Source organism: Solanum lycopersicum, chromosome 5 (assembly GCF_036512215.1).
Source record: "Solanum lycopersicum chromosome 5, SLM_r2.1".
In the NCBI taxonomy this organism is placed as follows: domain Eukaryota; kingdom Viridiplantae; phylum Streptophyta; class Magnoliopsida; order Solanales; family Solanaceae; genus Solanum; species Solanum lycopersicum.
This window is the reverse complement of record NC_090804.1, coordinates 8280194-8308020: the sequence shown is the minus strand read 5'-3', so window position 1 is coordinate 8308020 and position 27827 is coordinate 8280194. Positions and strand designations below refer to the sequence as shown.

Genomic DNA, 27827 nt, shown 5'->3' with positions numbered 1-27827 from the left:
AACCAGTAACAAGTGGCACTTTCGGTTGTCGATGCAAAAACGACGTCATTTTATGTCATCAACGTCGAAAACAGTAACACTTCAAAGGCATATAGAATACAAAATTGCAATTGTTCACGTGATTTGCACAGCTACAAAATCCAAGATCCACACACACCATCATCGTCTTCTTCAACTCTAATCATATCGAAACCCAACAAAATTATTCATTTGGTAAATATACTTTGATTCCTATCATTTCTCTAGGTTTTTTTATAATCATTTTGCTCATTTGCAATTTACTTTTTCTGTACTGGTACCAACTAAGAATTCACTTTTTTGGTGATAAACTTATATGGGTGTCAAAAAAGATTGATTTTTTCCACTTTTTAGGCATATATTGATATGGGTGTCAAGAAAGATTGAATTTTTTTCACTTCTTGAGGCATGTGTTGATATGGGTGTCAAAAAAGATTGAATTTTTTTAACTTCTTGAGGCATGTGTTGATATGGGTGTCAAAAAAGATTGAATTTTTTTCCACTTCTTTAGACATGTATTGATAGGGCTGTTTTTTTTTTCTTTTCAGAAACCCTTTTTTGTTTTTTGAAAGGTAGATTGAAGCTGGATTGGGGCATGCAATGTCAGAAAATCATGATGGAAATGATGATTCACGTGGGGTTGTAGATGGAGGGGAAGCTTCAGTTTCTGTAAAACCAGTTGCTATTAATCAGGTGGAAATTTACTTATCTTGATTTTTTAGGTGTCGGTGATTTAATGTGTACTTTTCTCTACTTTGCTTGAGTATTATTTCTAGAGTTGTTCATGTATTGAAAATAGCTTCATAAAGAGTATTCTCTATACTCCGAAATTTATAAGATTAGAAACAGTTTAGCTTAATTCTTTGGATATAAGCCCTCAAAACAACTCCTATTTCTTCTGTCTATGTTGTCCACCAGAAGAGGTTGATCTAGGATTTGGAAGCTCTCGCTGCGACCCTACTTTGAACAGTAACATATGTAGCTTAACATTCAGAGAGGAAGACTTGTATAGTTAATTTAGACAAGGTTTTAGTTAGAAGTGGTCTAGGGTTCTATCTTCTTATCCACAGTTTTTTTGTTGGGTCGATCTTGCATCCCAAGGTATTAAACTTGATCTTTAACCACTAGCAAGATCCTAAAGGTATTGTTGAACTTGAGCTTTAACCACTAGCACTACAAGGCTCATTGTTTCTTTTCAGTGCCAAGGATACATTTGCTTATACATATATTTACAAATATACTCTTTGGTTGGATCATAGGACATTCCAGGAACATATATATTTTTATATAATTTCAACCAAGATTTCCGTGTGCTGTGGAACCCTCTCCCTTGTACATAGATCTGCCCCGTCCACCAGACATGCACATGAGGGGTCATCCTCCACCATTTCATGTATTGATATCATTCCAGTACCAATAGGAAGTACCTGGTATTACTTTCCTTCTTTGCTGGACATAACTGCTTTCCAGTTAACTAGATTAAAGATTTGGTGTCTTTCCATCCTTGCACAAAAAGTTTTTTCTTAATGAATCCAATTTTTCCTGCCTTTGCTGGTAGTGGAAACAGGAACATAACATAGGTGTGTAGAGCATCCAAGAAGCTGTTTATCAGAAATGTCCTTCACCCAAGAGAGAGTTATTGAGCCTTCCAAGCCTTTTTTCACATTCATCAACTACTCCACTCCATATCTCCATAGCCTTGTTTCTTTCTCCCAAATGGGATTGGGTTCCTAATTTAATTACGTGCTTACTTCATATATATTAGAGAATACTTGGTGGAGAATATGAAATCATTTTACTTGAAGTGTCTAAATATTGAGCTGAAGGAATGTCAGGGTAGAACTTTACAGTCATATTTGCTTGCCTGGAATTTGAATCTAAAGAGAAGTTTTGGTTGGTTCTTCTGTATTTAAAACTTTAACTATTGTCTTATCGTTTTCATGTTTGTTCCAATTACATTTTAGTAACTTGATAGCTCATATGTTAGTCTTGTAAATGAATATCCTTAGAGCTTGTCTTGGACAAAATCTTTTCAGGTGGATGCTGCGGATCTAAAAGGTGGGATTTCAGTGGCTGCAGCAGAGTATGTAGAGAATGATACAAAAGATACAAGAATGGCAGAAGATGGGGGAAGGGAGGACATGTTTGTTGATTGCCCTGATGACATAGAAGGTCCTGAAACTCCGCAGTATGTAGACCAGAGCAATGATGAACATGATAGTCAACTGGAAGGATTTAGCAATGGAGCACATGATCTGGACTTGAAGGCCGAGGTAGAACAATTGCGCAAAATGCTAAATGACAGTATTGCTGAAAAAGATCGCATTGCTCGAGAAGCTGAGGTTGGTGGTTTTATTTAAGGTAGTTTCCCATAAATATGCTATATTCAATGATATTTATTTGCTCAACTCTGGCTCTTTGTGCAGGAAGAAAGAGCAGCATCTACGTATGAGCTCACTCGCCTAACCAATCAATTCAAGGGTCTGGTTGATAGTTGGTCACTACCAAATAAGGATGATGGTGAGTTAGTTGAGAATCTTCACCATAGTGAAGCAGGAGTCAGGGATTTGGCCTCTGGTGTCTCATTGCATGAGGTGGTAACGGATGTCTCCAAGTTTCTTAAAGAAGTTCTGGATGAGCGTGTTCAGACTGAGAGCAAAATCAGAGAACTTAATGACCTGATACATATGAAGAGTCAAGAAATTGATGCCCTCAATTCAAAGGTTTCTGAGTTTTCAATGGAACGAGAAAATTCTGCTCACTTCTCTGTGGTTCAACTTGAGAAGGAGAATCATATGACAGAGATCACTAATGACATCTTAGCTTCTCTTGCTTCAGTGGTTCCTCTAGAAAATTTTTCTGATGAGTCAGTTACAGGAAAAATGCTTCATGTCAAGAATATGATCCCAGTTTTAGCTGAGAAGTATAACGTTTTCCTTTCCGAAGTTAACCAACTTAGACGGAGCTTAACTGAAGTTGCACCAGACCATAATATGCAGGATGAAATGGGGGTGTTGGTGGTTGCACGTGATACATTGGCTGAATTTAGAACAAGAGAGTTGAATCTAAACCAACATCTGAGCTTTTTAAGTGATGAAAATGGGAAACTGTCTGAGGAACTTAATAAACATAAATTGATGGTTGAGAATGCAAATGCTGAAATAACAAAGCTGGGTGCTGAAATTGAACAGGAGAGAACAAGGTATGCTAATACAAAAGAGAAGCTTAGCTTGGCTGTGACAAAAGGAAAGGCGTTAGTTCAGCAGCGTGATGCTTTGAAGCAGTCACTGTCTGAGAAAGCTAGTGAGCTGCAGAGGTATCAAATTGAGTTGCAAGAGAAGTCGAATAGTCTTGAAGCTGTGGAACAAACCAAGGATTTACTGGGGAGAAGCGAAAGTTTAGCTGCTTCACTGCAGGAAGCTCTCATTCAAAAGGAGATGATACTTCAAAAATGTGAAGAAATATTGTCCAAGGCCACTAGAAGTGAGCAATTTCAGTCAACAGATATGATTGAGAAAGTCAAGTGGCTTGCAGATGAGACGAATGCATTGAATGAGACATCTTTACAACTCCGAAGAGTGGCAGACTCCTTGTCATCATTTGATTTCCCCCAGCCCGTACAATCAAATGGACCTGATGCACAGGTTGCTTGGCTCCTGGAATCATTTTATCTGGCTAAAGAAGATGTAAGAATATTACATGAGCAGATGGGAGCAGCAAAAGAAGCTGCAAATAATGAGATTGGTCAGCTTACTACTTTCCTCGTGGGAGAAGCACAGGATAAAAGCTATCTTCAAGAGGAATTGGAGGATTTAAATCATAAATATGCAGTGCTTGCCCAGAAAGAGCATCAGGCTTCAGTGGATAAGGATAGAATCATCAGTATGCTTCTAGAGGCTTCTAAGATCAACTCACATGATCAAGAATTGGTCTATCAAAGCCAATCTGACATGACCGTACTCATTACGAAATGTGTTGAAAATATAAAAGAAGAAAGTAGTGCCTCTCTTGAAGCCCATAGTCATCAATTTGAGTCCTTTGAACAGATGCAGAGTAATTTGTACATTAGGGATCTAGAATTGAGGCTATGTGGTCAAATACTTACAGAGGAGATGTCGGATAAAGCAGAGTTGAATAGATTGTCAAACCATTCAGTCAAGGTTACTGAGGAACTTTATGTTTTAAAGGAAGAAAAGGAATCTCTGGAGAAGAATCTCGAACAATATGAGGACAAAGTTTCCTTACTTAGGGAAAAGTTGTCTATGGCAGTAAAAAAAGGCAAGGGGCTTGTCCAAGAACGAGAAAAATTGAAAGGAGCATTGGATGAGAAGAGTGCTGAAATTGAGAAGCTGAAGTCAGATTTACATCAGCAAGAATCTCTATCTAATGACCACAAGTTGCAGATTGATAAGCTCTCAGCTGAGATGCACCGTATCCCTCAACTAGAAGCTGATCTTGTTGCTATGAAGGATCAAAGGGATCAACTAGAAGCTGATCTTGTTGCTATGAAGGATCAAAGGGATCAACTAGAAGCTGATCTTGTTGCTATGAACAATCAAAGGGATCAGCTAGAACAGTTCTCAGTGGAAAGGAATAACATGCTTCAAAAGGTTATCGAGTTGCTTGATGGTATTGTTCTTCCGGCTGACTTGGGTTTTCAAGATCCCATTGAAAAGGTCAAATGGATTTCAGGATATGTACGTGAAAGCCAAACTGCAAAGATGGAGGCGGAGCAGGAGTTGGGGCAAGTTAAAGATGAAGCCAGTTCTTTAGCCAACAAATTGTTAGAGGTCCAGAAAACCATTAAATCCCTAGAAGATGCATTATCTGCTGCGGATAACAACATCTCACAGCTCCTGGAGGACAAAAATGAGTTAGAAGCTGCGAAGGCATTAGTTGAAAAAGAATTAGAGAAAGCAATGAAAGAAGCTTCTGCTAAAAGTGTTGAGTTTGAGAATGTGTTCGTGGATAGAAAATCCATTGAGGATGCTTTGTCCCTGGCAGAGAAGAATGTTTTAGTACTAAAGAATGAGAAAGAAGAAGCTTTACTTGGTAAAGATGCTGCTGAGTCTGAACTACAGAAAATCAAGGAGGAATTCTCTTTCCATACCAACAAACTAAAAATGGCAGATGAAACTATACAATCCCTTGAGGACGCACTAGTTCAAGCAGAAAAAAACATATCTCTGTTTACTGAGGAAAATAATAGGGTACAAGTTGGTAGAACTGATCTAGAGAACGAGATTAACAAGCTCAAAGGGAAAGCTGATATCCAAAACAGTAAGCTAAGTGATGCTTCCATGACTATAAAGTCTCTAGAAGATGCTTTGCTGGATTCAGGAAACAAAATTTCCGATCTTGTTAATGAAAAGAAGAATGCAGAAGAGGAAATTGTAGTTCTGACTTCCAAGGTAGATGCCTGCATGCAAGAGTTGGCTGGATCACAGGGCAGAGTAGAAACTAAAGTTCTGGAGCTCTCTACCCATCTTAGCCGTCTTCAGTTACTTCTGAGAGATGAAGTTCTGTTTTCCTCTCTCCGAAAAACTTTTGAGGGAAAGTTTCACAGCCTAAAAGACATGGATCTTCTTCTTAAAGAAATCTGGGATTATTTTTCTGAAGTAGATACTGAAGTGCTACCAGATTCTCCTACTAAGGTAATCATAGCATCATCACACCTTCCTCTTCCTTTTTCTTTGTTGCTTTTCTCTTTGAGTAATCTTCCACCTCCCTGTCACAACCTTACAGCTCAGAAGTTTATTTGAGTGGTTGATTACTTGGATTTTTTTTATTGGTTTATGGTGTGGTTTCTTTTGTGAGAAAAGTAACCTACCTGAAATATCTCTGATGTCTGAAATAATTGAAGAATTTTGGATTTATCTAAATAGCTGTGGTCACCTATCTCTGTTTTATAACAGAGATTAATTATCATGGTTCATTCATAATGCATATATATATATATATATATATGAAATTGTTGGTCATTTTCAGCTTCTTGTTCCATTTGCTGGTGGATTGCCTGTTTGCTTTTTTGTTTATTAGTGAACAACTTGCTGGCCAATTGTAAAGACCATTTTGATGTTAATTCTCATCTTTTCGGATCAGTTACACATGCACTTGTCCGTTGCTTGCTCGTTCTGTCATTAGAATGATTTTTTTCGAAATTTGCAGTTCACAAATGGTAGGTATCAAGTTGACTTATTTATAGTAAAACTTGTGCCTGTATGGATATACTTATGTTGCCTATACTTGTAATATGATCAGGTGATCTGCATGTTCTTGATGTACCTTCTCTTACTTCTCTGCTATGTTCTTTTTTAGGATGACTCATCTTTCTCAATTCCTTCGGTATCTGTTGTTAATGATGCTCTAAATGAGGAAGTAGCCAACGGTGAACCAAATGCAACTGATGGTGACAATATCACATTTCATCTTGGGAAAATTGTGGATGGATTCGAATTGAGAAACAAGATTCTTGCCGAGAACATTGGATGTTACTCTGCATCGATGGATGATTTGATCAAAGCCATACTTAGGAAACTGGAGTTGACAAAAAGCATAGCTCTACCTGTGATTGAACTGACAGAATCTCTTAAGCAAAAGGTCAGAGATGCAGAAGTTGGTAGGCTAGCGCAGGAAAATACTATACAATCGTTGGAAAGGGATCTTAAAGTTCTACTTTCTGCTTTTAAGGATGCAACCAGTGAACTAGCTTTAACTCAAAATAGATTGTCTGAACTTGGCTCCAACTTTGACCTGGAAAAGTTGAAGGAAACGTCACCTCAACAATTAGCAAATTTTGGTGAAGATGCTATAGTACATCATCACTTGGAGCTTGATAGCAGCCAGTCTGCAAGGACTGCTGAGAAGCTGCTATTGGCAGCTAGACAAAGTCGCCATCTTACTGAACAGTTCAAATCTGTGATGGAGGTGATGGTTGGTACTAATAAAGATTTGCAGGTTAAACTGGAAGAAAGCAATAATACTTGTGGAAAAGTCTTGGAAGAAAAGGAGACCCACCAAGAGAGGATCTCCCATCTGGAGACTAATCTAGAAGAATTGAATGGTCTTTGCGATGAGATGAAGCTTAAATTAGAGGATTATCAGGCTAAAGAGGATCATATCAAGGAGAAAGAAGCTGAACTTTTGTCTCTAAATGCTAAAGCTTCACTGAATTTTCAAGGTACACATTGTGTTTACTATGTTCCCCCCCTTAAATTATGAAAATGTTGGCTGTGTCTATAGTAGTTTTCTCATGGCCTGTTTTGATACTATTCTTTCAGAAGCTGAAAACTTAACCCTCTCAGCATCTCATATGAGATCTCTTTTTGACAAATTAAAAGAGATTGAAACACTCATGGGGCCTGATGTGGGAGATGCAGAGGCCTATGATTCACCTGATGTCAGGCGGCTCTTTTATGTAGTTGATAATTTCCCAAGATTACAGCTCCAGATGGACTCATTGTCTCGTGAGAAAAAAGAATTACAATCAAGCCTTGAGAAACAGGCACTGCAAATTGAGAGTTTAAAGGATGAAGTTGAAGAGCACATGAGAGATGAGGTGGACTGTGCAAAGATGAAGAATGAGTTGTTAGAATTCACAATTGGTTTAGAAAATATTATACATAAGCTGGGAAGCAACAATTTGGTTGACTACCATAAAGAGACTCCGGTGACAGGGTTTTTACCAGTGCTTGATAAGCTGATTGTTGCCAAAGTCTTGGAATCTGAAAATTTGAAAGCCAAAACAGAGGAACTGCTTGCTGACTTACATGGTACCCAGAAGGTTGTTGAGGACTTGTCAAGTAAGGTTAAGTCACTGGAAAATTCTAATCAACTTAAGGTTGCACCACTAGAGATCAACCAGGAAAGAGGCATCTTCGAAGCTGCTTCCTTGCCTACTCAGTCAGAGATATCCGAAGTTCAAGATGTGGTAATTTTGATTGCAGTACATTGCATTCCTTTTTCAGTATAAGTCATTATATTGCCTTCTTTCAATATTTTTCATGTCCATTGCTGGTCAGTTATGTGTTATTTTAGCAATGCCATCTTTTAGTTGGCTTGCCCTTATAATCTTTTTCTCCAAGGATACATCTAATCGAGAGTATGCCAAGAGGCTGAGACTAAAGGTCTTTTGAAAAATTGATTAAAAAAGATCTTTTGACAAATGCATAATAATCAAACAACGCTTTAATTCCTTTGTTCTTTTAAGTTGGAAGACCTGTCAAAAGAATTTGGTTCTTATTGGAAAAATTGAATGGCAAGACATAGTAAATTATTGATGATATATAATGTAATGCAAGATAAATTAGAAAACGCGTACAAGCGATAATCACACTAAGTATGCAAATAACGTGATTTACTTTGGCCACCATGAAATGCCCAAGTGGCATCCTGAGAAAAGGTTAACGAAATTGCAACCAATTTAATTGACCTTCTGGCCATTCAAGATATTTTTATGTGCAATTTTCTACTGACCAAATAACCTCTTTAGCAGAGTCACGACCTAATATTCTCCATCTCATATAAGTTAGGGTGGGGAGATATGACTCATCTATGTTGCTTATGCATTCTGAAGATTTAGTGTTTGTGCCTTTGAGACTGCTTGTTTTGACCTGTCCAAAATGATATGGTCAACAGATACCTTAAGTAACATCCCTCTGCTTCACTTATGTGCAAGAAAGTGACAATATTTCAGTTGATATAGGTGTTGATCATGAGCAAAAGTTGGAATAGAGGAAGTGAGCTTAACTTATGTGCAATTTGTGTCTTTGATGATGCATTTATATGTATTTGTACCCTACAGTTACCTTGGTTTACTAATCCCTGGTGATCCGTGAATAGCATCCTGCTGTTCTGGAAATGATTCTGTATTTATATAGACGTTAAAATTCTCTTACTTAAATATTTTAAAACCTAATCAAGGTTTCTTAATGTACATTGATGGAAGGTATAGAAAACCTTTAATGAATGCTATTTTCGGTTAAATACTGAACTTTTAAACGTGTTTTCTTAAAATGAACCGAAGGAGACCACATGTTAGGTAAACATTGGTTTATCCAACAGAAATCTCGCTGCGTAAGTCACTTGCATTTATTTTCCAATGCCCACTTCTCTTTTTTGTTCATTACTCAAGGAACTCTCAAGCATCGAGTGGTTGCTTTTCCTCAAAAAGTAACTGTGGTTATGGTAGGATCTGATGTAATTTCCTTAACCTCTCAGCATCAATATGCTATTGTAAAAATGATATATGCTTGTATTTTACAAACAAAAGTGTTGACTTGTGAAGGGGAGGCTTAGAGCAACTGTAAAAGTTTGTCTTCATGTGACCTATATGTCAGGGGTTCGAGCCGTGTAAGTGTAATTTAAAACTGATGCTTGCGTTAGGGTAATGTTTGTCTATATTACACCCCGTCGGGGTCAGCCCTTCACAGGTCCATGTGTGAACATGAGATACTTCATAGATTAGGCTCCCCTTATAGTGTTCTGACTTAACATTTTTTCTATTAACTGGGAAGAAAATGTTTGTGCAAAGCAGCCTAACCTGCTACATTCTTCTTGTTTGCAGGTACCAGTTAGTAAGAATTTAGCCTCTTCTTCAGTTGCATCAGCGGCTCATGTTCGAACTTTGCGGAAGGGATCTGCAGATCAACTTGCAATAAATATAGATTCTGAATCTGAACGGTTGATAAATGACGAGGAAGCTGACCAAGAAAAAGGTGTAGATTAATGATACAAATCTTTGAAAAATTTGGAAGAGAAATGTAATGTTTAGCAAACTTAAAAATTTGCTCGTCTTGCAGGTCATGCATTTAAGTCACTCAATACTTCAGGTCTTGTTCCAGGGCAAGGGAAGATGATTGCTGATAGAATTGATGGAATTTGGTAATATCTTAGAGCTTCTCTCTAGCCAGCTTCTTATTGATTTTTTTGATGAAATTACAAATTTTCTGCTGCATTTCTTTAAGTCTAGGAATAACATTTGCCGACCAAAATATAGAGACATTAGATTCAGGTCAAGCATTTTTGATTCTTGCAACAATGAAAATAGTGATGCTATCTTGCTAGGTTCTCATTCCTCATACCATGATTTTCACTTTACCAATTCCAAGTCTTAACAATCTCCACCATCTGTTACTGACATGATTTTTTGGAGAGTGGTGTAGGTAGGGGTGGTGTGTTATTTTGTGTAAGGAGAGGGTTCTGTCCAAGATTTATATGGTAGACTTAAACATGCTTGTAGAGAATTTCAAGTACTTTTTTTTTTGGGTGTGTGTTTAATATTTGGTATGATGTGAGCTGAAATGGAACAACATGGTTACCAACCCAAACTTACTTGGGATAGACGCATATTTGTTGGTGCAGGGAGGTAGTTTTGTCCAGTGCTTGGCTTGTCAATCTAACACTTGATTTCCAATTATATTCAGGGTATCTTCAAGTCGAGCTTTGATGAGTCATCCAAGGGGCAGGCTAAGTCTTATTGCTTATTGTTTGTTCCTTCATATTTGGTTATTAGGCACCATATTGTGATGATTCCGATAATTGATTCTTTTGCAGTTGTACATTACATATTGTTATAATTTTTTCTTCCTCTTTTGACCTGGCTCAGTGCCTAAATGTAAATGGTTATAAGGTCTCAGCAGATAGATTCTCTGCAATCACAGTTTTAGGGATTCAGAGAATGTTGGATAGTTGTTCTATTAGCCAATAGCTGTACTAGAGTTGAATGAATGCATACATCTTTGCTTAGGCTAGGTTTTGATTTACTGTCTAGTACAATACCACAATAAACTCATTCCTTTTCTTTAATGTTTTATTCCATGCTCTCTAAAATAACACAGCCAGATTAACTTTTTGATTCCCAAACACTGTCATGTTCCCAATGTGGCCGCGATTCCTAACAAGTTCTGACTTGAACTCGTAATATGCTTATTTAGAAGCTTTTGTAGGTTGCTTGGTTGAGAAACATTTTGCTTCAAGCTAGAGTTGAGCTGTGTGATTTTTCGCGTAAAAATCTTGTGTTCTTTACTGTATTCCGCGCTTTACAGGTGTTTGGTGATTTCACAAGAAACATGTATAGAAATGTATGTTGGACGAAATTTAGCACCCCTCCAGTGTCTTGTGCAATATGGCGAACTTGATATGGTGAAGCTTCACCTTTAAAACTAGTGATAAATTTTTTAAAATATCTAGACCATTACGACTAAAGTATGGGTACACTTGCTCTATCCAGATCTCAATCGTGGGATTACAGTATATCAAAGGAATTCCAAATGACTCTTTTAACTTGTGAATCTACCATTCTTCATTAGGTGCAGATCTCTCTATGTTGCAATTACAGCAAGCTACTCTGCATTTGTTCCTGCATGCTAAAAATACAGATTCATTCATAAAATGCCAATGAAAAAGAGAAAAATACTTGTAACACATATAGCCATGGCAAAATCAAGAAATAGAAGATGATACTTTTTAGGAGTTTCAGAAAAGAAAGTCACAACTTTCACACAGACAGCTTTCATGGTTAGTGCAAAAGAAGTTACCAATCTATTTTGAGGAATTTGATGTGTAGCGCCATATGATGCCTCCTACTAGATTATTTACAGCATGAGCAGCCATTGGCACAACAACAGTTGATGATGAAATTGTAGCATAACCATACACTATCCCAACAAATGTGGCCCTGGAATTACTCTTCCTGAGCATCATATTTCATGTTTCATATACACAGTTTGAGCATAAGTTTTAACAAATACCAGGCAGCAAAGGAGTATCTCCGACCACTGCCCAAGTGTAATATCCCAAATATGGAAGCAGTTGCCACAACACTCTGCCAATGGATGCCAAAAAGTGGTAGCAATGCACCACGGAAGAGAACCTCCTGCGTCATTGACATACCCATACAAGCTTGTAATCATTTCTGAAATTTCAAAATCAGTAACTCATCCAACAAGTAACCTATGTGATAAACACATCAAAAACTTGTACGCGTACCTCACTAATGCCTGGAAGAAGTGATACCACTAAGTAATCCAAAGGTTCAAGTGAACTCAACACCTGAAATGGAACTTGTTTTTTCTTCACAAACAAAATAGCGCAAACTAGCCAGCCCTTTGATCCAACCAAAGAAAGTATGAGAATATGTACCTACCTGGCTATTTGCTGCTTCACTAGACTCAGCGAAATCTGGCCATGTCTTGAGTAATAAGTAGCGACAAGAGGATACCAGGATGACCAATCCAGTAATCAACTCAAGATGCCACATCTGGAAAGTCACTGTAGAGAGAACTATCAATACGAACACCCTTTATGCTATAACTGATAAAGACTAAACAGAACTGACAAGTCGAAAATAGCTTTTCTTTTCTTTGAAAACAGTTAAGACGTCCAACAGTTCACCATTGCAAAGAAAAAGACTTTTCCATGATGTAATAGGAATGTGGTTTGCAGTACAAGAAATTCCAAAACTACAAGAAAACTTGTAAGGTTTTACATGGTATTTCGACAGAACAGTCAACAATAGGCAATCCTCCTGTTGATGCAACATGAGAGCCCTGCAAAACCACAATAAGAGGGTTTTACTTCCCTTTCATGGACTTCACCAATCTATAAGTTCACATAGAAGAAGTTATCAATCTAAATCGAATTCACCATATGAACACATCACTCTGAAGTGTAAGCATATCACTATATTTGTGTCATTCAAAAAGCAGTAACACACTCAAGTTCATGAGAAAACTTTGAAGAGCTGAGGGAGAAAGTTTACCTCTCTAATTACAACGCCTAGAAGACCTATTAAACCAGAAGTGATTATGCATGCCTTAAGCACAGAACCTCTAGATGGGATCATCGGTACAGAAGTCCCAGCCTCGGAAGTGTCAAGAGGAGATGCATTCTTGTTATCTACAACATAATCTGGATTAACATCATCACTTAACATATACTTATCAGGTATTGCAGTATCCGTTTTCTCTGTTTTCCTCGATTTCTTTACCGACTTCTGACTAGCAAACACCCTTACATTGGCTTTAGACCCCTGTACTTATGTATAGTAAACATAGTCAGCAATTCTTAACATGAGTTCAAGGAGGTTAATTTCATATATGATCACTAAAAATTTACCAACTATAAAAATAAAGTCACATACTATCTTTAGTTGAAACTTTAGTCAAATGTGACAAAACATAGTTGTATAATGTTTCGTGACCATACGTGAAATTAACCCCGACTTCAAGTGAACCACAAATTCATGTTTTTTAGAACTTACATAGCACAATATAGGGGATACAGACCTTGGTGAGCAGTTGGGATCACCAAACTTCCTACCTGATAGAACATCAAACAATATTTATAAAGGTAAAACACAATTATTTTTTCCATCTCTTACCCTTAACATTAAATACTTATTCTCTGAATTATTTTTCAAGACCTAATACTAAACATCATTTAATAATGTCGTAAAATACCTATATCAATAATTATTTTCTTAATGAGTGTATCAAGTAAAAATGAACATGAAGTACTTTTCATTTCACAAAATCAATACATAAATAACAAACACCATTCTTCCTGTTTTATTCTTGGAAGTATGAAATTTGTCCTACATTAGAAAACTAAATGATTAATTCATGTTTATCGGTCAATGTAATTATCGAAATAAATTAATTTATGTTCATTTACCGAAAACTCAACTTCAACAAAATACTAAATAAGACTACTACACTGTATAAACTTAGTTTCTTTTTAAGGACGTAAAATCTAAAATGGTAACATATAAATAAAATAAAAACAGAGGAACTAATAATTTAACTTTAAAAATGTTTTACCCTTGGTGAACTAATTTATAGCCGCACAAACCTTTATAATTTATCATAGATCACAAATTTCAAAGTTATTTCTTTCTTTGTCATGTCAAACTACATCACATAAATTCGAACAGAAGAAATACTATTGGACATGGAGAGCTTGAGGAAGATATCACCATACTCCATGAAAGGAAAAGTACTTACAGGGAGTGATAATGGTAGTGAACTTCAAGAAGTTGTTTGTAGTAAGTGAACCCATTGATGATTTGCTTGAAAGCTAAAATTGTAGAATTAAAAAACAAGATTTTCCCTTCTACCTATAATAATAAATCTCACTTGAACAATACATTTTTTATTGGTATCTAATGGAACAGGAAGAGAGGGGAATGATAGAATTGGAGACCAATTCTTTTATTTTTAATAAAATAAAATAAAATAAGATCTTCACTGCCTATTTTTATTTCTTAAGCTGCTCAATAAAAGGGCAAAAAGGCTTAGAAAAAAAAAATTGGTCCAAAATTTGAGTGGTCCAAATTCTTCATACCTATCATGCAGTAGTAGCAAACTTAAATTGCTATTGTTTCAATATATGAAGTAATTTATTATGTACTTAATTTTAAAAAATGAAATTATGATAAAAATATAAGTTTATTTTATTAAGTATAAAAAAAAATTATATTATTTTTATTGGTTGACTATCTTAAATTTAGACTATCTCCAATTCATCTCTATTTTCTATATTTTGAGAGTAAAATAGAAAATGCTTTTTGCAATCTCTCTACATATTACTCTCTTTATAATAGTTCTCCAACTTCTCTATTTCATTTTTGATTATTATTATTTTAATAATACTTTTTTTTAATTTGTAATTATCTTTTAATATAATATAACACTAAAAATATATTATTGAAAAGTTCCTACTTCCATCCAAATTACTATTTTTTAAAAATAAAAATAAATAGCACTTTAAATATGTAATTTAAAATTATTTTACCACAGTATTATTTATATGGCATGATTTTCCCTAGTTCTTGCTTGGATGCGAGACACATGACACATGTAAGAATTAATGACTAAAATTTGATTGATTAAAATAAAATTTTAATTATAATATAGATAATTAATATTTCATAAAAATAATAATATCACAATCATAAAATATATTATCTTGTTCATATATATATTATTACAAAAATTCTTTTTTTTTCTAAATTTTTTCTTACCAGTATTATCTTCTGTTTTTGTCCTAAATATATTATAAAATATTTTCTGTTTTTCTATTCTTTTTCCTGCGAGTATTTTTGCGATAACCACTTTAAAAGAGAAGATTCATAATTGCAATCTAAAACTATCTCAATTAAAAAAAAAACAGAACATAAATACTCGTAGGAAGAAAATTTAGAAAAGTGAAAAGCTTTTATAATACATTTATTTTACTATGATTATGGATTTGTTGCATTACTATTATTTTTATTAAATATTAATTATCGAAATCATAAATTTTAATTATCTATAAATTTTAGCCATTAATATTTATTTATGCCATGTGTCACAAAAAGTTTTTAAAAAACAGAGAGGAGGCGGATTTTATAAAACTTTCTTTGCTAAAATTTCAAATATCTATTTTATTCTCCTTTTCATTAAACTTCTTGTTCTTTGGATATACTAGCATTGCCTAAAATAAAAACAAAATTAATAAATATTTTTAATTAATCTTATTAGTATCATGTGAATATATTATGACTAAAAAAGTTTTTAAGTTTGTAAAATTTTTAGTTAGTGATATAAAATCCATCCAAAAAGATAATAGATGATGTATAATTAAGGAAATATATTTATTTGTTCTTACTTACCTTATATGCAATGTTTACCAACTTCCCTTAGGTGATTTTCTAATAGTTTTACAAACACAACTTCTTTATATATATATAAAAAAAAGTATTCTGATCTTATTAAACAAAACAAAAAAAAATCTTCAACAGTATAAGCCATTATTTCTTGATTTTTATTTTCTTGATTTTCAAAACAATGATAAAAAGTTTCACAATCATTTTGTTTTTTGTTTTGTTAGTCTCAACAACTTGTGTTGAAGTTGAGGGTAGAGAAAATGAGCAACAATCACTTGTTGTCAGCCGTTTACAACATGGACGAGCACTAGATATTATTGTTCAACGTATTATTCTAACAACTTACACTCATTTACAAATAAATTATATAATTTACTTTAGATCACTAATTAGCTTGAGCCGTATCTGATTAATAATACGAATGATTTTGTATTTGCAGCTTGCATCAACAAATGCACAGCAGCTTGTTGTAACTGCAACATAGAGGTGAATCCCCCAGACTGTGTCCAGTGTTGTTACGAACCAGCACCGCCGTCTCAACTATAAGGCCACTAAAGTAAAAATTGAGGCCCCTAATTTTTCTAGAGATGTATTATTTATTACTATTATAATTATTATTGTTGGGTATGAAATAAAATAACTTTTTGTCTATTTAATATAGAGATCGTGGTAATAAATGGAGATAACAATTTAACCCTTTTATTATTGCATAATTTCGTACTTAATTCATGTGTTATTTGACTATACAAATTTAACCTTCAATTATTTGAAGCGTGTGATTTTGACCTTTGAAGTTTACTATTGAACAAAATGACTCTTTTAAAATATATATAGAATAAAACAAATTGAAGAGTTATTGATTCTAAACGATTGAAAAATTAAGTGTATAAGAAAATTGAATTCAATAAAAATTAAATGTTAAATTTTTTAAAGATCGAAAGTTGTTAGGAAAAAATTGAGAGTCGTAAGGAGCATGTCCCCCTTCCAAAACTCTTTCAACTATAATTGTATTTGACCTTGATTAGTAACCATTGGTAAAGAGAGGAAGAACGAGTTGTTAATGAATCAGAAACGAAGCAAGTAGAGAAGTGAATATGATCAATTAATTATATATAAAAAATAATCAATTTTTTTTTAAAAAAAAAAATACATGAAAGATAAGGAACAAGTACCTCCTAGATTATATATCAAAAATAATCCTCCTCTTGTTTCTTCTGATCTTACAAAGACCTTTTATATGTGTTGAGTTAGGGTTTTGGGGTTATTTTGATCTTCAAACAATTTTAAAGGACCTCGAACTTTGAATGGGTTGAGCTCATATTGTCAACTTAACAAACAGATCAAATATAATTGAAATTTTATTTAAGTTATATAATTTAACTTAAATATTAATTTAAATTTATCAACCAATAATTAATCTGAAGTATATATCGTGAATTAAAAATTAATCTAAAATTTAGTATGAATCAACAAAACTTCAATATGTAAAGACATTTATAAATGGAAATATGTTTACAACTCATTAATTATTCTATCACAATTTACACTTAAAGTTGCATGTGACGTGTCTGTTTGGAATGACTTAAAAAAGTAACTATTAAGTCAAAAATACAAAAGTCAAATTAAAATGATTTTTAAATTAAAAACTAAAAAATAGAGGGAGCCCTATTTTTGGTTTATGACTTTTTGAAGTCATTTTTAATTTATTTTATATTTTTCAAACATTTTCAGAAATCAAAAATTAACTTGAAAATATATACCAACTTGTAAATTAATCTAAACGGACACTTACTCTCTCTAGCTACTCAATATTGCTTCTGGCTCGTTCTGGTGAATTTCCATATGAAAAATAGTTTTTTTTTAATATACTCTCTCCGTTCAGAAATGTTTGTCATGTTGTGCTTATCAAAAGTCAATTTGACTAATTTTTGAAGGTAAATTAGATCACATTAATTTGATATTTTAAACAAAAAAAATTAGATATTCTAAAACTATATGAAAAGTACTATAAATTACAATTTTTTCATATTAAAATGATTAAAAAATGCATCTTAAAATATTAGTCAATATTTTTATAATTTGACTCAAAAAATAAAAATTATGATAAATAATACCGAACAGACAGAATAACATTCACATTTTTTTTTATGTAAAATGTCTAAAAGGGAATTATGAGTAGGATCTCCAAATTTTGAATAAATTCTTGACTTCTTTACAGTTTATACTATGAAAACTAATAATGCATTAGTTGAATTATAAGAGCCATGACTTTTTTTTTTGCTAAAACTTAAAAAGACTATCTTATCCTCCTTTCATTAATTCACCTTTTTTTTTCTCCTTTTTTTTTTTGATACTATCAATTGTCTTATTTGGATATGTAATTAATAAATATTTTAAATTGATTTTATTAGTAGTATGTGAATCTATTATGATATATTAAAATTTAAGTTGGTGATATCAAATCCATCCAAAAATAAAGATGAATGTACAATTAAGGAAAATATTTATTTGTTCCTACTTATTTTGGTATGCAGTATTTAATATATATATATATATATATATATATATATATATATATAACAATTTACAATCATTTTGTTTTTTGTTGTGTTAGCCTCCACAATTTGTGTGGAGGTTAAGGCTAGAGAAAACGACCAGCGTTCACTTGTTGTCAGCCGTTTACAACATGGACGAGCGCTAGATGTTATTGTTCACCGTACTATTCTAAACCACTTATCTTTTGCTTTAGATCACTAATTAGCTTGAGTCTTTCTCATTTACAACATACATTATATTTTTTTTTCTAATGACATTGTTTTTTCTTTTATTTTCTTTTATATTTATGAATCGACTTTTATTTACAGCATGCACGAACAATTGCTCAATAGCCTGCTGTAACTGCAACATAGAGGTGAATCCCCCTGTCTGCGTCCAGTGTTGTTACGAACTAGCACAACCGTCTCTACCACCACCACCTCCATCATAAGTTCACGAGAACAAAATTTGGGAATGTTATTATTATTTTAATATATATTTAAAAAATTTAATGTACTGATAAATTTGAAAATAATAATAATTTTGCGTATAAAATGAAACAATTATTTACCTTATTTAATGTTGTAACAAGCGGAAATAACGATTTTATTTCCTGTGGTATTTCATAATTTCAGTTTTAATCCATGTATTATTTAACTATTGTAACGATCCTCTTAGTCGTTTTATAAACTTTAATCATTATTCTTATATTAATCATTTTTAATAATTTTTATAAATAAATTATGACTTATAAGAATGGGTGAAATTATTTTCATATTTAACCAAAGATTATTTTGTTGCTAATAATAATAGAAAAGAAAAATAAATAAATAATAATAAAAACAATATAAGGGCAATGTTAATGGCTGTAGTGGAGAGAAGCAGTTCACGCAGCCGCCGAGGAAAAAAAAATAGAAAAGAGTTGGGCGAGAATTACGTCTTCTTCCGGTAGTTGGAAAAAATGAATTTTTCTTCAGGTAATTAGTAATCACTCTTAAATCTTTATACTAGCCCAGATCATATTATTGTTATTCAGTTGATTGAGTTGTGTGAGTAAAATAAATAACAAAAAGGGAGTGAGCAGTGAATGCTCTTCGATAAGAATTTTTTTCTATGTTTATTTGAATCGATAAGTAGCTAATCTAATATTATGTTTTATAATATGCTTGTTAAATAAGGAAATCGGAAGGAGTCTAGCAGTTTGTTTTGGAAGTTTTGGTGGGGATAAGATCTAAAAGTCGTCATTAATTGATGACCAAATTCTTTTTCATTCGAGGTATTGAAATAAAAAAAAAATAATGCTCAAAAGATTTATACGAATGGAAAGGGGTTCAAGTGTTTGATTTTCTCCATTTAAGTTACTGTATGTAACTTGATAATAATTTGGGCCTTTCTTTTATTTTATTGTTACAACTATTTTGGAAAAAACTAAGTGTTGGTACTATTATTATTATTATTATTATATAACATTAGATATTTGTAATATTATATTATAATGGGTTGAGGCTAATTATATGCCAATGATTAGAGGATAAGGGTGGGGAAAATTTTAGGTTATATGAATATGCAGATTGTTATATTCCCGTAAGTAAATGCCGATTTTTGTAATTAGGTTCGAGTGCTCTATAATTTATTTTTATTAATTATAACTTTGTTATGGTTCAAGTTTTGAGATGATGGGATATGTTGTTAAATAGTATGTGCATTATATTATATGAATATAATTAAATTCATCAAACTGGAGGAATTGAGACTTAACCCTAGGCTTAAAATTTGGAAAAATATAAGAATTAACATACTAAATAACATCGATATTTGAAAACTTAAATATTAATTTGGGTGTTGTAAGCTTCAAAATCTTATCGTGATTATTAATGTCAATAGATTGCTTGAGTTGGAAGTTCAGCAAAAGGGGAAAACCCAAGTCTCGGAGTGAATTCTCGATTGATTGAGGCAAGTGGATTTCTAAACTCTTGTTAAGTGTATGAAATGCGTGTATTTTCTTGTGGTATATGTTTGGGAGTAACGGGATTGGTGATGAGTTGACTTGTCCACATTGATTAATCTAATGATGAAAAAAAAAGGGATAAAAAAAAGGCAATGTGATTAAATATTTAAGTGTGATGTGTTCAGAAAGGGATGAAGGATTGTTGAATCATTGTTGATGTGATTTCATGTTTGTGTGGTTTTGAATTGTGCAATGTTATGAAAATGGTCATCTCCTCATTATTTGTGTGAACTTGTCATCTGCATTATTATGAGGCATTGGTTGTGACAAGTGTTATGTGCATTGAGAAAGAATGAGTACTTAAGAGGATGTACAATTTCGAGGGACGTATCGCGCGCCGCGATGGATACTATATTTCGAGGGACGTATTGCGCGCCGCGATGGTTACTATTATCGAGGGTCGTGTCGTGCGCCGCGACAGATGCATGGACAGATATGTCCCCCATGGGTCCCGGACTGAGAGACAGCGGGTGTGTATCACTAGGTAAGACATGCATCATTATACTTGACATTGCATTACACATACTTATCATTGGTGAACTTGATATTGTGTTTTGCTGATCTTGTGATTGACTTTCTGCGAAATTTGTGATTGATGAATACTGAGCTTGTTATTGAGGATATATAATTTGTTGAATTGTTGTTGTTGAGGGTATGTAATTTGTTGAAGTGTTTTTATCGAGGATATGTAATTTGTTGAAGTGTTTTTATTGAGGATATGTAATTTGGTAAAGTGTGGTTGTGGAGGATGTATATGTAATTTGTCTAAGTGTTGTTGTAGAGTTACGTGCTATGTAAATATGAACTGTTAGGTTAGACTGAATTTTTATGCAGTTTGTAATTGTGGAGGTTGGGTTGGGGTGGTAGGAGTACACGTATTTCATCCTCTTAGCTTGTGTTTAGACGTTTACTTGCTGAGTACCGTGTGGTTTGGTACTGACCCCTTGCTTCTACAAATTTTTATAGGTTATGAGCCTGGATTTTTGTTGTACTTGTCATTCTCTTCTTTTCCGAGGCTTCTTGGAGATTTGTTAGGTAGCTGTTTCCATCGCAGCAGACTTTCTTCTCCGTAATTATGTTCTTGTTTTATTCTAGAAACAAGTTCATTTGAGACTTGATTTTTCTTTTGAATCAATTGTAATACTTTAGAGGCTTGTACACATGACAACCAGGTTTTGGGTTATAATATAAGTCGATAGTAAATTTTCCGCATTTTATTGTAATAAGTTGAGTTTTAGGCTGACTTGTCTTGGTGGGATAAGACAAGTGCCATCACGTCTATTTTTGGATCGTGATAAAATGGTATCAAAGCCCCAGGTTCATAGGTCTCACGTGTGTACAAGTCGAGTCTAAATAGAGTCTCGATGATCGGTACGGAGACGTCTGTACCTATCTTAGAGAGGATGTAGTGACTTTTAGGAAATATCTTTACTTCTTGGATCTCTATTGTGCGTACTTGGTCCCATTTTGATTCTTAGCGCTTCACTCCATTCGCTCTCATTTATGTGATGACTCGTGCGTAGTTCCTTTTGTGAATCATTGGCATGTCGTGTTTGGTTTGATGTTAGATCTGGTATTAAGGTGGAAATGATATACTTATGAAACGAATGTGTGATCATATTTGAAAGAGTTGAGTAAGGTTAGTTATCATTGTAAAATAATAATAATAAATATAGTACTTATCTTGTATAAGCAAAATATGGAGTGGTTCGACAATTAGAATTTAAATGTTTGAAGAATTGACTAGATAATAAATAGCGTAATACAATTGATATAGTTGTCATACCATTAATGGGTTGCTTAGAAGATGATAGGAATACTGATGGACCAATGGAGGTTAGAACTATTACGATTTTATAGGTTTTGTATATTTAAGAAAATGATGGTATGACTACTTAGTATAGATGTTTACTTGGTTAGTGTTATGGAGCGTGTTACTTCTATTATCGAACTAATCTATGAAATAGTGCATAATGATTGGATTAGAGATCAAATGGATTTTGTAATGTACTACAACCACTCAACTTATAGAAATATGTGAGATTTGAGTACAATCTTTCCAGGAGGTATGATGTGTTTTAGTGATGGATCTAATGAAATTTCGTGATGTGGTACTAGTGTTATATAAAAATTGATAATTCGATGTTAAGTGTGAACAATAACTACTTAAGGAACTATCAATTTTATCATATACTCATATAATAAGATTTTATGTTACATTCATATTTGAAAACCAACTAGCTTGTTACTACGAACGAATGAGTTAAGCATTATTTATAAGAAAGCTTTTAGTGGTGGATCTTTGGTATAATATTAATGTGTGAGTAGGTTATGATGTGTATCCTTAGGATTCTAAATGAGCAGTGGTTATTTTATCATAAGCCCCAATTGAGTGGATTAATATTGGAATGACTATCTTATATGTAAAGCAAATCCCAACGAGTATACTTTGGTGAAGACAATTGAATTTTTTTTTAAGAAAATGTGTATAAAGTTAAGTTAGTCTGTTGAATTCGATTGGTATAGTTGAGTTTGAGATGTCATATCATGACAAGGTTGACTTTGTGGTAATGATAAGGGATGACTATACATAGTGATAACTAGAGTTTGTGATGGATGATGATTAGGTTGCAACTAATAATAAGTTTTGTTGGTTAAAAGACTTTTGTATGATAAGGGTGACTTTCGAATGTCTGAGTTATGGTTTACTACTGTTTGTGACTAGCATGGTTGTATGGTAATTTTTATGAGGAATTATGATGTCACTCGAATATAATTGAAAGGAGCTAGAGCCAGAATGGAATGAATTAGTGGGATGTAGTTTAACCTTTAGAAGGAGGTGAGAACAAGGATATTACTCAGATTATAAGGGTCAAAGATGTCAGAAAGAGTGGATAATTAAATTCAGAGATATGTGATTTCATCTTTTTGCCCTGATTATGATAATATATAGTGTCACCAGATCAACTGATTGATTTAAATCAAAAAAATTACTATTGGATAACTTGAGAAAAGAGTGTATATAAATGTTCAACTCGAGTGTGATTATATGTATTTTTTATGTTTATAAGTTGGTAATGAGTACAATTGAAGTTTTGGCAAAGGATATGATATGATTGATGGAGAGGCGATCAATGTAAGCTAAGATACATGAATTCATAAAAATCTTCAAGATATGAGTTAATGTTGATAGATAAAACGGTTGTGTTACATGTTTGGAATAAATTCAAGCTTTAATTGCGAATTTAGATTTGTGATAGTCTGTTTTGTCAAGGTATGAATTGGAAAAGTAAGAAATAATCGATAACATTGAGTATGAAGCATTTGGAAGGATTTAAAAATAATTTGAGTAGTAAATTTGATTACTTTTGATTGTTATACTTGAGGAAGGTTTCATGCAATGTTTTGGTTAGAGGGTAATGTAAAAATATAATGAGTTGGTCAAAGGATAAGATAGGTAAGCAAGTAAGCGAGACAAAAAAAAAGTTTGATATATTAACGATTTAAAATATTTAATAATTGCATTATGAGAAGAATTTAAGAAAGGTAAAAGAGTTAGACCCTTCGTATAGACCCTTGGTTCAGAATTTAAGGTTATATGGATTTTAACCTTTTAATTAAGATATTACTATGAGATGTGAACTGATTCGGTACAGACTTACTAGGCGTTATCAACGACTTTGATAAGGATTGAGTTTGATCAGGTGACAAGCAACTGCGTGTGAAGGATTCTACTTGGTTATGTAAAGTTAGATTGTTCAAATCATAATAGGTAACTTATTGATGTTCAACGGTGTAAACCTACAATTTTACATGATTAATGAGGATTTGAAGGGATTGAAACTACTTTGTCGTGGGACGATATAGACTGTTATGATGTGTTATATATGTATTTGATGGTGAATGGAGGTTATGAGCTTATATTATACCGAATTATTGGATTGATTGAGAGTTTCTCTAAGTTTTGGCACGAGATATATGATGGTTTGAATGATAGTTAAAACTTTGCATGTGAAAGATTGTGTGGATATTACATTGAACGTAATTCAATAGTTTTATGTCGAGGAGGAACTAATATCATATTCGAAATTAGTGTTATCAACCTTGGGTGTGTACCCATATCTATCAACGCATGCTTAAATAGAAAGAAAGGGAGTCATAATTCAAAAATTTTGGAGGCTACAATGTGCTTGCTAGGAAGACTTTGATACTAGTGATGGTTTGAGAGTAAGGCAAATGACCGGTGTGATTTTGATGTTTGTTAGTATAAATTTTTTTTTAACTTCAGTAGAGTACTATAAGAATATGTGAGGTTTTATAAATCAAGTATGTATACGATTATAATAAGCACCAGACTAGTTGATTGTGGGTAGCTATAATAATTAAAGAGATAGAGTCATATGAATGTAAATGTTTAACATGGACACTATCAAAGAAGTATCTAGTGTTATTCGACTTTGGTTCTGTGTATTCTTATATGACCATCAACTACGTTTTGGATATAGTTTGAAGTGTGATTCGCTACCTATACCTACACGTGTTTTCATATCTATGGATGAATTCCTAGTGGTGGATCGGGTGTACCGATCATGTGATTGTCTTCATGGTAGACTGGCATCCTTGTGAAGACTTGGTCACTTCAGTTATGGCATATTTCGATGTTGTTTGGGAAAGTAAAAGTTTATTGTTGTTTATATATGCATGACCTTGCCTATGATAACTTATAGAAGAGTTCTTGTGAATAGCTACAGTTATACAACAGTGTTGTTAAAAGTTGTGCATCCTAGAATATATCGGTCTTTGGGTGCTTACTTTATTCTTGTTTTTCCTTGGATTAGATAAGTTTGATTATCCCTTAATGAATACTTGATGTCTAAAGATTTTTTTTTTATATATATATATATATATATAACTTATGCTAGTGGAAAGATTGTGCTAAGGGAAGCGATAAAAAAAAATATTGTGATGATTTGTACAGTATGAGTGTTAGGTGGTTAATTCAAACTAACTTCTTGTTGTAGTCACTACTGATTCAGAATGTTCTCTTGGTTATATGAGAAAAGAATCGTCACGATGTTTAAGTTATGGTCCAGAGGGTTTCATTTTAGATTTGGTTCATAGATTAGTCTATAGGTTGATAATCACTCGTGATTTGTAAATTTTTTCAAGTTTAATTGGAAGGATCAGTTCTTAGTAGTTAATCTTGAATGGAATGGTCTTAAGGAAGAGCCCACTTAGAGAGACGAACACCGACTCTAGAAGATCATACCTTAGGATTTTGGTAACGTCGTTTATTCTTCCTTCTTCTTCCTTATGTTCGAGGGCGAACATGATTTTTAGTGGTGGATAATATAACGACCCTCTTAGTCGTTTTATAAACTTTAATCATTATTCTTATATTAATCATTTTAAATAATTTTTATAAATAAATTATGACTTATAAGAATGGGTGAAATTATTTTCATATTTAACCAAAGATTATTTTGTTGCTAATAATAATAGAAAAGATAAATAAATAAATAATAATAAAAACAATATAAGGGCAATGTTGATGGCTGTAGTGGAGAGAAGCAGTTCACGCAGCCGCCGAGGAAAAAAAATTAGAAAAGAGTTGGGCGAGAATTACGTCTTCTTCCGGTGGTTGGAAAAAATGAATTTTTCTTCAGGTAATTAGTAATCACTCTTAAATCTTTATACTAGTCCAGATCATATTATTGTTATTCAGTTGATTGAGTTGTGTGAGTAAAATAAATAACAAAAAGGGAGTGAGCAGTGAATGCTCTTCGATAAGAATTTGTTTCTATGTTTATTTGAATCGATAAGTAGCTAATCTAATATTATGTTCGGAAAAGGGTCTAAAATACCCTTGAAGTATTGAAAATGGTACAAAATTACCCTTCATCCACCTATTGGCTCCAAAATGCCCTTTTCATCCACCTATTGGCTCCAAAATACCCTTGTCATCCGCGTTTGAGTTCAAAATTGACCACTTATTTAATGATTTTAAATTTAAACTATTTAAATATTTTTAAAATACTTGATGTTCAACTATTGCTTATACTTTAATTTATTTGTATTATTTATAAACCAATCCACTACCCACCCATTACTAACTAAACCCCACCCCATAAATAAGCCAACTATAATATCAAAATTGTCATAAACACTGCTAAAACACGATGAAATTATAAATTAATGAAAATGACATCCAAAATTATTCGAGTCCGAATCGAAGCCCCAATTAAATTTATGTTGAGCCGCTTATTTAGGAGGACACTTTCAATTTGATTCTCTTTCAAGATTGAATTAGAAATTTATGATTAAAGGTAAAGAAGTAATACATCCCAAATTAATTCATGCACTTTTTTAAAATATAATTTTATAAATATTTATGATTTATTTAAAACTTTTAATTATTTTGAAAAAAGGCTACCTATGAAGTAACATCACATAATTGAGACGTAAGAATAATTAAGATGAACATAGTCAGACTTTTAAGTTTATCGGTAATTTTTATTTAGACACTTGAATGTATGATTTACTTCTATAGATATTTTCGTCTCAAATTTTTTAAAACAATCAATTGGCAGTAGTTTTTCTATTGTTGCATTAATAATGTGAGTAATTTATTAATTTGGAGGGTTTAATTAGTAATGGATGAGTAGTGGATTGATTTATAAATTATACTAATAAGTTAAATTATAACAAATAGTTGAGCGCCACGTATTTTAAAAAACATTTAAATAGTTTAAATATAAAACCGTTAAATAAGTGATCAATTTTGAACCAAAAGGTGGTTGACAAAGGTATTTTGGACCCAATAGGTTGGTGGGAAGGATATTTTAGAGCCAATAGGTGGATGGAGGGTAATTTTGTATCATTTTCAATACTTTGAGGGTATTTTAGATCCTTTTCCGTATTATGTTTTATAATATGCTTGTTAAATAAGGAAATCGGGAGGAGTCTAGTAGTTTGTTTTGGAAGTTTTGGTGGGGATAAGATCTAAAAGTCGTCATTAATTGATGACCAAATTCTTTTTCATTCGAGATATTGAAATAAAAAAAATGCTCAAGAGGTTTATACGTATGGAAAGGGGTTCAAGTGTTTGATTTTCTCCATTTCAGTTACTGTATGTAACTTGATAATAATTTGGGCCTTTCTTTTATTCTATTGTTACAACTATTTTGGAAAAAATTAAGTGTTGGTACTATTATTATTATTATTATTATTATTATTATTATTATTATTATTATTATTATTATTATTATTATTATTATTATTATATAACATTAGATATTTGTAATATTATATTATAATGGGTTGAGGCTAATTATATGCCAATGATTAGAGGATAAGGGTGGGGAAAATTTTAGGTTATATGAATATGCAGATTGTTATATTCCCGTAAGTAAATGCCGATTTTTGTAATTAGGTTCGAGTGCTCTATAATTTATTTTTATTAATTATAACTTTGTTATGGTTCAAGTTTTGAGATGATGGGATATGTTTTTAAATAGTATGTGCATTATATTATATGAATATAATTAAATTCATCAAACTGGAGGAATTGAGACTTAATCCTAGGCTTAAAATTTTGAAAAATATAAGAATTAACATACT

The 27827-nt window shown here is 32.8% G+C and overlaps 2 protein-coding genes and 1 long non-coding RNA gene across 6 annotated transcripts; 2 read left to right on the top strand and 1 right to left on the bottom strand.

Moving 5' to 3' along the window:
• The first annotated feature begins 14 nt into the window (after positions 1-14).
• LOC101252084 (trans-Golgi network-localized SYP41-interacting protein 1) lies at positions 15-10824 on the top strand. 3 transcript variants are annotated; one of them, XM_004239447.4, is made up of 9 exons: positions 15-213; positions 595-711; positions 2055-2360; positions 2445-5672; positions 6337-7198; positions 7299-7948; positions 9584-9734; positions 9819-9900; positions 10443-10824. In XM_004239447.4, the coding sequence occupies exons 2-9, from the start codon at positions 619-621 to the stop codon at positions 10543-10545; spliced, it is 5475 nt and encodes a 1824-aa protein (XP_004239495.2). In that variant the 5' UTR covers positions 15-213; positions 595-618; the 3' UTR covers positions 10546-10824. The 3 variants fall into 3 exon arrangements, with proteins under 3 accessions (XP_004239495.2, XP_010320966.2, XP_010320967.2); XM_010322664.4 differs by having other exon boundaries at positions 24-213; positions 591-711; XM_010322665.4 differs by having other exon boundaries at positions 79-213; positions 567-711.
• Positions 10825-11132: 308 nt separating this feature from the next.
• LOC101254793 (uncharacterized) lies at positions 11133-14370 on the bottom strand. 2 transcript variants are annotated; one of them, XM_004239120.5, is made up of 9 exons: positions 14022-14370; positions 13280-13338; positions 12779-13048; positions 12506-12566; positions 12164-12288; positions 12007-12069; positions 11769-11893; positions 11556-11695; positions 11133-11384 (listed from the first exon to the last, which is right to left on the bottom strand). In XM_004239120.5, the coding sequence occupies exons 1-8, from the start codon at positions 14074-14076 to the stop codon at positions 11560-11562; spliced, it is 894 nt and encodes a 297-aa protein (XP_004239168.1). In that variant the 5' UTR covers positions 14077-14370; the 3' UTR covers positions 11133-11384; positions 11556-11559. The 2 variants fall into 2 exon arrangements, with proteins under 2 accessions (XP_004239168.1, XP_069154014.1); XM_069297913.1 differs by having other exon boundaries at positions 11133-11377; positions 14022-14359.
• A 4652-nt stretch (positions 14371-19022) lies between these two features.
• LOC138348503 (uncharacterized) lies at positions 19023-23640 on the top strand. Its single transcript, XR_011221134.1, has 3 exons — positions 19023-19176; positions 20084-20152; positions 21174-23640. It is a non-coding gene; the product is annotated as an uncharacterized lncRNA (long non-coding RNA).
• The last annotated feature ends 4187 nt before the right edge of the window (positions 23641-27827 follow it).

Coding starts and splice junctions, on each gene's coding strand:
- LOC101252084 (XM_004239447.4), top strand. CDS start 619: ATGTCAGAAAATCATGATGGAAATGATGATTCACGTGGGGTTGTAGAT. Junction 7,949..9,583: donor TATCCGAAGTTCAAGATGTG/GTAATTTTGATT, acceptor TCTTGTTTGCAG/GTACCAGTTAGTAAGAATTT. Junction 9,735..9,818: donor GGAAGCTGACCAAGAAAAAG/GTGTAGATTAAT, acceptor CTCGTCTTGCAG/GTCATGCATTTAAGTCACTC.
- LOC101254793 (XM_004239120.5), bottom strand. CDS start 14,076: ATGGGTTCACTTACTACAAACAACTTCTTGAAGTTCACTACCATTATC. Junction 12,070..12,163: donor GTGAAGCAGCAAATAGCCAG/GTAGGTACATAT, acceptor GTTCCATTTCAG/GTGTTGAGTTCACTTGAACC. Junction 11,696..11,768: donor AGATACTCCTTTGCTGCCTG/GTATTTGTTAAA, acceptor GAGTAATTCCAG/GGCCACATTTGTTGGGATAG.